This window comes from Oryzias latipes, chromosome 13, assembly GCF_053564925.1.
Source record: "Oryzias latipes strain Hd-rR chromosome 13, Olatipes_Hd-rR_3.1".
Taxonomy (NCBI): domain Eukaryota; kingdom Metazoa; phylum Chordata; class Actinopteri; order Beloniformes; family Adrianichthyidae; genus Oryzias; species Oryzias latipes.
Genome location: NC_136249.1, coordinates 1,510,604 through 1,522,904, shown reverse-complemented (window position 1 = coordinate 1,522,904; position 12,301 = coordinate 1,510,604). Strand labels below are relative to the sequence as shown.

The following is a 12,301-nucleotide window of genomic DNA, read 5'->3' as shown; positions in this document are numbered from 1 at the left end:
TGTGGAGCTCTGCAGCGACAATTTGGGAAATTTGCGCTGGAATTTGCGCATTTGACAGGGCATGTTGGCGCTGCGTGAGCAGCTGCAACAGGTTGGATGACCCAAAGGCATTTGGTCTTAACTTGAATCTGCAGAGCGACCTGGAGTATGACTTTGTGTTACTCCGCCCGACTTTATGGTGGGAGGGCGCTGAAAAAGGAGAGTTTGACGGCTGCCGCGGGTTGGGGGACGAGTCTGTGGAGGAAAAGGTGGAGGGGAGGACTAAGGGCTTTTCTTCTCCCTGCTGACATCTGTGGAGCAACGGCGCAGTGCGTTAACTCCAACTCCCGCTCCAGCTGACACTCATCCAATGTGCGCCAACGGGCTTTATGTTCTGGCCGTCCTGTCTGGACTCGCAGCCTCAGGTGAGAACCCGGACTGGAGGGATTTGGGTGAGGTGTTTCTTTTCAACTCTGATTTACCCAAACCTGCGCTAGTCTTACATTTTGGTGTTTTAAAAAGGTAACTGTAGCTGGATGTGGGATTACGCGGTCTTTAGTCTGTACGTTTACGATGAGATGACTGAGGAGGGATAGAAAGGCAGAACAGGAAGACATCAACAATAACGAAGCTTCCAAGTAAAGAACCCATGATTGTTTTGCCATAAGTAAGAGCCCCACAGAGACCTGTAACCCCTCCATCTCAGAGCGCGGTCGTGCGTCATCGGGAAGTAGCAAATTTTGGCACAGTCGGTTGTCATTCTTGTAATTTAACGAAGTCCCCGTCTTGGATCCTGGTTCCATTGTCTGTCAAGGAAACCTCCTTTCCTGCTCATTACCGCGCATCCACGGGCGCACATGAAGCCTCGCTTCCCATTGCCGGGGGGTCCAGGAAATGTCAGGGGCAATTTTTCAAACCAGCTAGGGAGTAAACAGTCAAGAGAGCCAGTCTGTCTGGTCAGGCTGGCTCTACCAGTGGCGGTTCTACACTAACTTACTCCCTGGGTGAGTAACCCCACCAGCCCCCCCCCCCCCCCCCCCACACACACACACACATACAAAATTTGACATCCTTTTGAAAATTTTTAAACCTTTAAAACTGAACTTTTTGGAACATAGACATGAATAAAAACAGGAATATTAATCCAGAATAACTCAAGTTAAACCTTAAATAACGTCCAATATTTTGCTCTCCATTAAAATATATTCTGTCAAAATTATACAAATATGAACATGCTGCAGAACAAAACAAACAAAGCCTGAAAATATTAATAATATGAAATAAAAAATCATGTCTTTCTGTTTTTTTTGCTCTTTTATCATTTTTTTTGGAGCTGGCCTGCTCCTATGTGAAATACTGACACCAACTAAACCACAGAAAAGACACGTAATAAAAACATCTACAATAGTTGGTAAATAATGACATTATTAACATGAGCTGCTGAGTGATCCAACAGCACATGATGATCCAGGTGTTGCGTAATGTTGGCTGCGCTCCTCGCAGCTTGCGCCTACCACCCCTCCCCTTCCGTCATTCTGACATACATGTGTCCATGCAGGCTCCGTCTCCATGACGGGAGCACGCAGCTGTGGCCTAGAGTTGGTTGTTAGAGAAAAAGACTCCAAAATACCTGTGTCACCGGTGAGTTGCGCCCCCCTCTACAAGTTTTTTTGACTTGTTATGTTCCAATGACTACCTCAAAGAGGTGTGGGCGCAAGTGTTTTGCAGCAGAGGGCGGTGGTCACGTGTACGTTAGGTCTGCTATGTCGGAGCGGGGAATTGTGGGAAATAATCCCCATTGCCTGCTCTGGTTGAAATTGGTTTGAGCACAGGTTTTTTTTCTGCCTGATTCCTTTTCCTGTGGCTGTTTTACGCTGTTTCAATCTTAGTTATTTTATCTTTTATTTTATTTGTTATTATTTTTTGCACTATAAGTGTGGAGAGGGGAGAGGGGATAGGGTGAAGACATGGGTGCAATGATCAGTGTCAATTGTGTCAAAATAAAAGCACAAAATGCCAGCTGTAGAATCAGTGACGTGCAGTCAGGAGAGGCAGGTGAGGCTGTGCCTCACCTGTCATTATGGGAAGAAAAGAGAAAAAATAAATTCAATTATTATATTTAATCAGTAATTTGTGCTTTGCAGTCATTTTCCATTTAAATGTACCATTTTTGGGTGTTTTTTCTTTTCAAAATCGCTGAATTTCCGCATTTGCCGTTCAGATATAAAGAAGTGACGTGCGATGAGGCACCAGCCCGCTGAGCCTCACCTTGGATTGTGCAATACCTATGCAGTCAGACGGTACTGCTGTCTCTCTGTATGTTAGTTCAATCACTTGTACTATATGAGCTCAGTTTACATAATTTAGCAGATGTATATGATGTGCAGTGTTTGTTTTTATAAATAACTGTATGCGAGGGACGTGTTTCTTTTGCTGAGCGCTAAACGCCGGCAAAAAAGCCGCTGGGTGAGGCCAGCAGTTCTTGTGCCTCATGTTAGGGGGCGCCGGTGAGCCCTGAGATTATGACGCTAAAAAATAATAGAATAAGTGATAGCAAGCGGCAAGTCATTTTCTTCAGAAGGAGCGGCATATGGACTTTATTTACAAGTAAAGGTAAGACGATAATAAGGTTTGTGCTTTTTTCTATGCTGCAGTTTGTATATGAAAAAAAACATGTTGAAATGATATTTTAAACAAAACACGTTAACTGTTGTCAGTCAAATGGTGAATAAGTTACTCAGTATGGTTCATATGTTTGTAAATCTGACTGATGACGTCAGTGCCTCACCAGCCATTAACCTCACCGCACGTCACTGTGTAGAATCCATGTCAGAATTAAAGCTGAAAATCTCCTCTTTTATTTAGCTCTTTCCTTATATGAAACAATGCAGGCACGGAAAATGCTGCCCCCTACTATGTGCCGCCCTGGGCCAACGCCCACCTCGCCCATATCAAAAACCGCCATTGGGCACAACTAATAAAAAGTTTGTTTAAATTGGTGTATCATGTACCTCGTTTCACCTTGAAGTAAACGCTTCCCACCTCCCACCTGACCGTGTACCTCGTCTCTGCTCCTGCTCCTACACCTGGCTGTGGTTCCTGTCTCAGGCGCGACTCGCGACCCTGACTGTCCCCCCAACTGCGTCTGGATGAAACTCGTCTGCTGGACTTTATATTTGTAGTTGTAGAGTTAGATAAGTTAATTCTTCTCTAAGAGTTCTGGTAAATCGCCTGTCCGTCCTGGGGGAGGATCCCTCCTTCATGTGGACACCCCTGAGGTTTCTTCATTTTTTATGGAATCCGTTTTTTTAGGAGTTTTTCCTTACCGCGAAAGGGGGTCTAAGGGCAGGGATGCCAGTTCAGCTTAGTCAGTTTGTTAGTTCATTTTAGTGTTTTCCTATTGAACTCTTTGTATTCATGATCCTTTTGAGTTCATGTTTCACTTCGAAGCCCATCGAGACGACTGTTGTTGTGATTTTGGGCTATACAAATAAAATTGAATTGAATTGAACCTCAGTCAGGTCAGGTAGATTACATCCAATGAACGTGTCCATCCATGGCAGCAGCCGGAGGTTCAGACCACGGCTGCTTATGGTGCTCAGTGAGCATGTGCCTGCAGATCTGTCATGGCTTATGTGGGATGGCGGACTGCATTATTTGGAAATGATTAAAAAATCTTCAGCATTTAAAGTTTTTCTGTTCAATAAATACTTGTGGAAAAAGAACAAAAAACTTTTTTGGAATATATTTTCTTTTTCTTGTTACATATCTTTGCAATCTTTTAGCAAAATTACCCAAAAAAGAATCAATTAGAGACAAATGTCTTTGCTTTTTGTGCTATATATTTGACAAAAAGTTATGCCAGAATCAACATTTGTGTTTCATCCATGCAGCTTTGTGTTGACACAGACTTCTTTCTCACTGCTCTTCTGGGCGCCTGATTCCAAGGTAAAAAATAAATAAAAAATCTATAAATTATGGAGCCTTTTTCCTAAATTGGACATGATGTTGAGATGTGCAGTTTCTCAAACCCTAACCCCTTCCTAACATCCCAGCAGTAACCAAAAGAATTCTTATTTTCTGTTTTGCAAGAAAAAAAACTTATCAAGAAAGTTCAGCTTAGTTTAAGAAAAGATGCCTTAGGGACTAAAACTTAATGTTAAAATAAGGATTATTGGTATTATTGTTTTCTTACTATTTTTCAACTGAGTTAAATAAAATCTTTCAAAAATTCCAACATTTTTGGACTTATTTCTAGGGGAGCTGTTCTTTGCAGCATAAAAGTGTCTTTTGAGCAGCTTGCCAAAACAGTGAGGGAACTGTTGCCACAGTTAAACTGTGACTGTTTTAAAATCATGCTCCCTTTAAATATTGGGACTTGAATAGAAGTGTTTGGACCAGCTCCCATTGAAAGTCATTGGGCATTGGCTGTTCACACTGGACTGTTGCTGCGCGTGGACCGTACAGTTGGAAGAGGCTTGGTGTGAAAAGTCAACATGGTGTAAATCTGCTGAATCTCGCTCCAGGCTTTTTTTTCCAGGCTACTTCCCAAGCTCCGATACATGAAAGGCGTGGTGTCATAGAATTCCAGCCGGACATAAACCGCAATTATTCATTTTTCCTTCATGATGAATTTTTAAACACTTACATGAATTGAAAGGGACGCCATCCATGCATCACTCCCAAATCCAAGTCCCTGACTGGCTAAAGTTCAACTGGTTCAATTGTTCAAATCGTTTTGTATGCAGAGCCTGAAAACAGACGGAAAAGCTCGTGTAACGATGCGTGAATGTGAGAGTTTTGAACGCAGAAGCCTGAAAGGCACATCTACTGTCAGTGTGTTTTCATTGACTTTTCATTGGAAGTGATCACTGGAACGCGTGTTTCCATGCCTGGTGTGAACGTAGCATTCCACTAAGAGATGTTTAAATGGATGAAGTGACATTTAAACTGTAATTATTCAAATGTATGAGGCTAGACGTCTCTGCAAGGGTCAGTTAGTAGGAAAATGTTGCTGCAAATGGATACAATCTCTGTTGTTCTGTTGTTGGTGTTCTTGCCATAACAAATCTCAGACACCCGGGTAGTTTAAATAGCCTAGATCAGATTTACATGTCTTAAGTCTTGACCAAATGCTGGGATTAAGTAGCATAGTTTCTGCTTTTGTGCTGAAGCTCTGGCCTTTGCTTTCTCCCCTTTAAGCTCCATACTGCTCCGTTTGTCATGAAGAAGCAGTTGCATGTTACTTTTCTCATTCAAAGAAACTGGTGGAGCTCTCAAGCTGACATGTGCCAGCCTGCCCTGACTTACAGGTTTAGCACATATTATTGTGCACAGATGACGACAGCTTACCAGGCGCTCATACAGGTTGTTTAGGCTTCAGTTTCGTCAGATTCACAGTCCGGGGATCGGGACTTATATCTGTTTAGTGGGTTATTGACCTTGTAGCTCTGCCTCCTTTAATCTCTTTTCAATACCAGGTCAACAGCAGAGAACATGTCTGTGGTTTCTGACCTGCTGCCTTTTGTTGACATTCCTGTGAATGTCTTTTGTGTTGAGTAAGGGTTTTGGGTGTGTGGAGCTGACAGTGACGCATTCGTATGCAAGGACACGCCAAGCCTCAACACAGACGGTTTACATGAGGCACATCTGCGAGGTGTTTGAGGCTCAGGATGGAGCTGGGATCTAAACACGGCCTGGAAGATTCTCTGTCACTGAGTTGGGAGCATCTGCGCTGGCGGCTTTATCTGGCACGTCTGCGGACACACAAACAAACCCGACTCCGCTTATCTGCATCTCAGACATAGGCAAATACACATTTTTTGTTGACATGCAGCCGTTTGAGTAACTCCTCCCTCTCAGCGTCTCCTTATGCTGTTTCCCACAAGCATTCAGAGTCAATCTGATTACCAATCAGACAACAGCAATCAGATTACATCAATTACTGTCTGTCATTTGAGCTGAGAAAAAAACTAAAGACGTGTTTCTGTCTCAAATACCAGTTCACACAAGAATCCCTGTTTTAGCTTTTATTAATGACGGTTATTTAATATATTTTCATTTCAGAGTCAGAATGACCTCTGATGAGTCCAATCACTGTTTTGTAAAATTACAGAAGAAGAATCCGGCTATTAAAAGGCTTTGATGGCAGTGATTTTACATCATCCAAAAATTCAAACAAATGTCACAAGAAATCAGCAGAAGATCATGGCAATATGCGTCACAGCTGGAATAGATCATAGAAAATTAGATCTTTTCTTTTAATATCATAAAGTCATAGGATTTTAGATTTTCAGGCATATTTTAGGTCAATGTATCGTCAGAAACTTATCAGAAGTCAGAAAACAGCAAAGACATGGTTGACATTTTACCTGTTGGAACCAAAATGACCTTTTCTACTTTACCAACTTTTAATGTCTAAACCCAGCAGAGGATAAACCACTGAGCGACCCCTCCCCCCACACATTCCAAACAGGAAGTACCCGCTGGCTCCAAGAAACCAAACACATTTTCATGAGAATCCCAATTTTCCTTCAAGATTTGTCTTCTGTAGTTTAAAGTATTCCGTTATAAATTGACCGATCAGATGGCTCCATAAAAGTGTGGTCGAAAGAATCACCGCTTACAGACCAGGGGCCTCATTTATAAACATTGCGTACGCACAAAAGAAGGCGTACGCCACTCTCTACGCAATAGTTGAGATTTATAAAAAGCAAACTTGACGGGAAAATGTGCGGTCCTCCACGCTCTGACCCAGGCGTACGCACAAAAACGGGTGAAATGAGAAACGGCGACACCGTCGGCAGATGGAAGAAACACGTGAAAGTGAAAATGACAATACTGCCTCTCAGAAATAACATGAAGACTTCACAAAGCAAGTCTTACAATTAACAGCTACACCAACACCCGTTTGATCCATCAGCAGTGAAACAAACAAAAAAAAAACGAAAATTACAACAGAAATTCAAATGAACACATATTAGCAGAAAGAAAAGTGAAATATGTTCTGCAATATTGGCATGTTGTGCAATTCATCCTCATAAATAATATATTTAACAGAACGAAATAATGTACAAAACTGATATTCCTGTCAATGTTGGGGAAAGTTGTTTTCATAGTAAAACATTTCTTCATAAGCTACAGAATTATGGTATTCATGCATATGCCTTTAGTTTGTTTTATTTTTGATAAAACAATGTATGGCGTATGTCTCAACCATTCAGAAAGCAACAAGAAATTACATTTGCGCTGATCAATTTCCCATTTCCACGTCGATTATTACCGACATCTGTAGTTTGTCAGATGTAATTAAATGGAGGGAAATAAAATGCCTCATCACAATGCGTAATGACGCACAATGGCTGATCTTGCGCTCTTAGAAGATGTGGCAAATGGAAGAATTCGGAGTGAACGCATCTTTAGACAGCAAGAAGACTTGCTGGAAAACGAGGACGACTGGCTTATAAGCCGGTTCTGACTTCCTCGAGCCGTCCTGTTGGACCTCTGCGGGCTTTTGGGCCCGGCGTTACCGGAGCACTCGGAACAACCACGCGTGTCACCCAGTGCATCTGGCGCTCCGGTGTCCCCCCCCCCCGTGGCAGACACACTCTGGCGATGCAGCGCTAGACGTTTTTTTGCCTCGACTTTGATGTCCGACCGTTTCTTTTTTATTTCGGCCACGGTCCGAGGTTGTGAGGCTACAGCATGATTTACGGCGTCTGCCACCGTCTGCCACTCACGTGCCTTTTTGGCATTAGTAATGCCCACACTGTGCCCTCCAAACCTCTCCTCTTTTCCACCTCGCCAACGATAACTTCTACTTCACATTGAGTGAAGTTACGTTTTTTTTCATTTCCTCTCTGTGTTTGCCATGATTTCCCAATCAATGAATATTGACTTGTGGGCGTTTCAAGGACTATTTTTGGGCAACTATGGGCGTGTCATGAAGCCGCAAAAGCTGCGCTGCATTTAGAATTGGTTGTGATTTATTAAGGGAAAGATGCGTAGGATGTGCGTGCGCACGGTTTTATAACTCCGAATATTTCTGTGCGTACGCACGTCCTATGTTTCATCCGTACGCCACTTCTGACGCAAATCCTACGCAAAGTTTTAGAAATGAGGCCCCTGGTCTGGCTCCAACATGGCGGCGTCCGTATCCCCAAAAAGGAAAAAAAAAAAAATGGAACCAGAATGCACTTCATTTTGTTGGAGCCAGAAGTAAACCCTTTTCGATGGGTGACGTCACACTCGCTCGGTCCAGCTGTCATATACAGTCAATGGGAAAAATGCAGAAGTGTATCATATATTTTAGAAGAACTGGAAAGATTAAAAACATTAACTGTCATATATTATTTCTGGTTACCATCAAAACTCCCAAATAGAAACAATTTTTGTCCTTCATTACTTGTTTTATTTTTAATATACAAAAAAATCCCATCAATATATATAAAATAAATGATAATTTAGAAATAGTACAAAAAGTTATAAATATAAAAAATTAAAAAATTAAATGCTTCATTATATTTTACAAACAGTAGATGGATGGTAAAGGTTACTTTAACAGAAATTGTATTAATAAAGAAATTTCATAAAGAATTAAGACAATATTTAACATTCTTCCTAAAGGTTGAACAAATGGTGACAAAAGAACAACCAAAAAAAAAGGAATGAGACTGTGAGATCGAAAGAAAGCCGTGTCTCCTCTGACTGTCCTAACCTGACAGTCTGGATGTGACACTGACCCAGCTTGGCAGTGGTTCTGTTTAGAACAGAGCTGAGACTGTGGGAAGAGAGGGGAACATTAGACCTACATCTGTGTGGTAGCCTGCTCTCTGTCTGCTTTTACAACGTTCATTGCAGCTTCTTTACAGTCTGTTTTTCAGCTCCACACTTGTCTGCTCTGCATCCTTACTCTGTATATTAAAAAGTGTGATATAAGTTGGAAGTAAGTGTGGTGCATCTTGAAACACACGTTCAACTCACCACTTCCAGTGAAAAGTCTAGGTAAACGTGTGTTTCAGGCATCGGCATTCAAAACTCTTGCCTTCTCATTATTTAAAGATCATTTTGAATACTTGGCTAATGGAAAATAAATGGATCGGTCAGCAACCAAAACATTGTTGTTTTGTTTTTTGTGGTTATCGATCCATTTAAACAATGTCCTCACGTCTGTTTAATGCCTGTTGCAAGTAAAGAGCAGAGATCTGTGTCTGCTTTATAATTCCTCCTCTCGTCTGTGTAAATATCATCATTTGTCTGCTTGATCGTGTGCTCTCAGGAGCAAAGGTCCCACTGGGAACAGATCCACTCTGACTCACCGCTGCTGCACTTGAATGTGAGCGTCTGTAATTTCACAGTAAAGGTGAGAGTTACGTGTCTTAACAGCAGCTGGATCGAAGCTCGGGCATCAGAACCCCCTCCTCTCCCCTCCCGTAGGAGTTTGTAATCCCATGCACAGTTGTTGAGTCAGCCGCTCGGTGTGTGAGTGGAAGAGGTTTGATGGATTAAACTCTTATCCCTGCTCACCACTCCATGTGTTCTCCTGACACTGTCGCTGGATGAATTACAATTGGCCTGGAGGGAGCGAGCGGGGGGGGAGGCAGGGACAGGAAGGGGGCTCAAAAGGAGATTGATGCTCGGTCTCCATTTAGACTGACCTTTAGCATGCATAAGATCACTGCGCTTCATGCCATGAAAAAGGGCAAGAATATTAGGCATAGTGGAAAATTGACTGATCACATTTTCCTTTTTTTGTAACTCTAGCTTTTGGTTTAGATCTTTTAGATTTCTTTTTCTAATACTCAGGTTGTGGCTATGATTCTATACTTCAGCTTTACTTGGGTGGCAGTGCAGTGATGAATACCCAAGAACCCAAAGATAAAGAAAATGAGGAGACCAAAATCATGCAGAAGTGGAAATCTATTTCAGGAAAACTAAACAGACTCAAGAAAGAAAGCCACAATATTCTTTCAAATGGTTTATTCTAAAGAATGAACAACCAAATTATACAGAAATGTCACAAGAAAAGAAGCAAATTTAACATAACAGGATGAAATAAATGAACAAAAAATCCTAGTTAAAAAATGAACAAAAATACTGTAGAAAGTACAAAAGAAAAAGCTTTCACAGCTCTTTTTCTTCACAAAATGGGTAAAAGTTTCAACGTGGCTTAAACTTAAATCCAGAAGGTTTTTCATAACTGCAGAGTCCTAAAAAGTGAATTTCTTTCTAAAGAAATTGTGTGCAAACTTTCACACTGAGTGTTTCCTTTTCTTTTCCAGTTTCATTCGGAGCAAAATAATTTTTAATTCAGGCGTGTTATGAGTGAGCGCTAACAGATGCAGTGTCTGCAGGGTAACCCAAGAGGCTCCTGTCTGATCAATTCAAAATAGCTTGTTTACGGCATTAACCTGACATCACCTTGTGTTTTATGAAAGTCTATCTTTGATGACTTCATACACATCCATCTTGTTCAGAGGACGTTTTTTTTGCTCTATTCGAACAAGTTTCCTAAAAGAAAGCACACTTTAGCTTAGTGCTTTTGTAAAGAGGCAGTATCACTGTCAGAGAGAACATGATGATCCACACACTATCAAGACAGAGATCTCCTTCAGTCTGTACGTCCACACCGAAATATCCCATCATTATCGGATTTCTGGAGTTAGCAGACGTTTTGGCTCAATAGAATTCGATAACAGCTGTTATCCGATATTACAAAGTTAGCACAGCGAAATATCTACCAGAAAAGTGGGTATTTCCCAGCATGTGTTTAAGATTATCTTTATATCTTTTGAAGTTTTATACCTGTACATATAAATGAAGTGCAGAACACAAAATCAAGATGGAAGACCCAGGGTTGCATGGGGTATCCATGACAACCTGGTTCCTCCTCATGGAAACAACAGCATTGTGTTGTCTATTTTGCAGATTTATGGGTTCATGCATTTGCAAAACTATTGTTTTAATCCGGGCCTGTGATGGACCGGCATGCTGTCCTGCATGTACCCTGCTGCTACTCAACGGCTGCTGGGTTGGCTCCAGTGAACCAATGATCCCGAAAGGGATTCAACAGGTTCAGAGGATGGATGGAAGGATTGGTGGATGTATGCTTCAGACATCTGCATTGGCATGTTCACCTAAAACAGACAAATCAGAAAGTTGCCATTGACTGTATAAGAGAACTGGACTGAGTGACCCCCACCCTCTTGCATTCCAATTAGGAAGTATTGGTTCCAATAAGCCAAAAAATTTGAAATCATTGTATTGGTCAGAATAATTATTCTTACTCTGTCAATTTTTTTTTTACATGTTCTTGATAATTCGATATTTTGATGATTTTTTTGTAATGCAAGTTTATAAACTGGCCAATCAGATGCCTCAAAAAGGAGTATGTGGTCTTGCGTCAAAGGTTTGAAACGTTGGATTGATTGATTCTCCCTAGCTCACTCTAAAGAGGAAGGGGTGTGGACTTCCAATAAGCTCGCTGTTGATTGGTGAGAGTGGTTGCCATAGAAACAATGACTCACACCAACTCCGACCAATCATTGCTCACTGACGTCTTATGGCACCAACATGGCAGCGCCACAAAAAATGGCGATTAAACTGACTTCATTCGGAGCCGGACGTAAAGCATTTTCTATGCTCACACTCACTCAGTCCACTTCTCATATACAGTCAATGTTTGGTGCGTAGTTCTTTGTAATGAATCTGATAATATACAAAGATATGTAAACCAAGACATTATGATGATCGCAATTTTGAAGTCAATCAGTAAATATCTGTTTACACTCTGATGTATGATTTGTTTTGGGTACATGAACAGGCTTGCTGGTTGTCTCACCCATCTTCCAACCAATGCAATGGTTTTCAGGGTCACGGTGTTGCTGGAGCCTATCCCAGCCACAGTGAGGCGAAGGTGGGGAACACCATGGACCAGTCCATCACAGGGCCGAGTGCATGTTGATTGTTGACTGTAACTCCTTAAGCTTTCTATAAATCACAGCTGAGGTTTGAAAAAAACTTTTTTTCTCTCTGCCAAGATGTGCCAAGACCCCAAACAAAGAAACTTAAAATAAATAGCAAGGGCCGGCAAACCACTGACAGAGCATATGATTCTTTTTTGGGCGCATGTCCATCTACTCACTGTAACTAACGGGAAAGCTGTGTACATAAACTGAACAATAGGCTTTGTACTCAACAGGCTACTGTTATGCTCCCTCCATTACACCACTCAACACGCACCCTTGTCTGTTTGCCCTCCTCTGTGAGCACACCGTTACCTGAACCTGCTTTTCCCAGCCTCTCATGAAGGAAAAGCTTGTTA

General features: G+C 41.7%; 1 protein-coding gene across 1 annotated transcript in view; it reads left to right on the top strand.

The window, feature by feature from the left end:
- The first annotated feature begins 214 nt into the window (after positions 1 to 214).
- Positions 215 to 12,301, top strand: part of LOC101171763 (myelin protein zero-like protein 2) — a 31,035-nt gene continuing 18,948 nt past the window's right edge. The window contains exon 1 of the mRNA XM_004075981.5: positions 215 to 404. Coding sequence (XP_004076029.2) covers positions 350 to 404 — 55 coding nt within the window. The 5' untranslated portion in view covers positions 215 to 349. The remainder of the gene's footprint in view (positions 405 to 12,301) is intronic.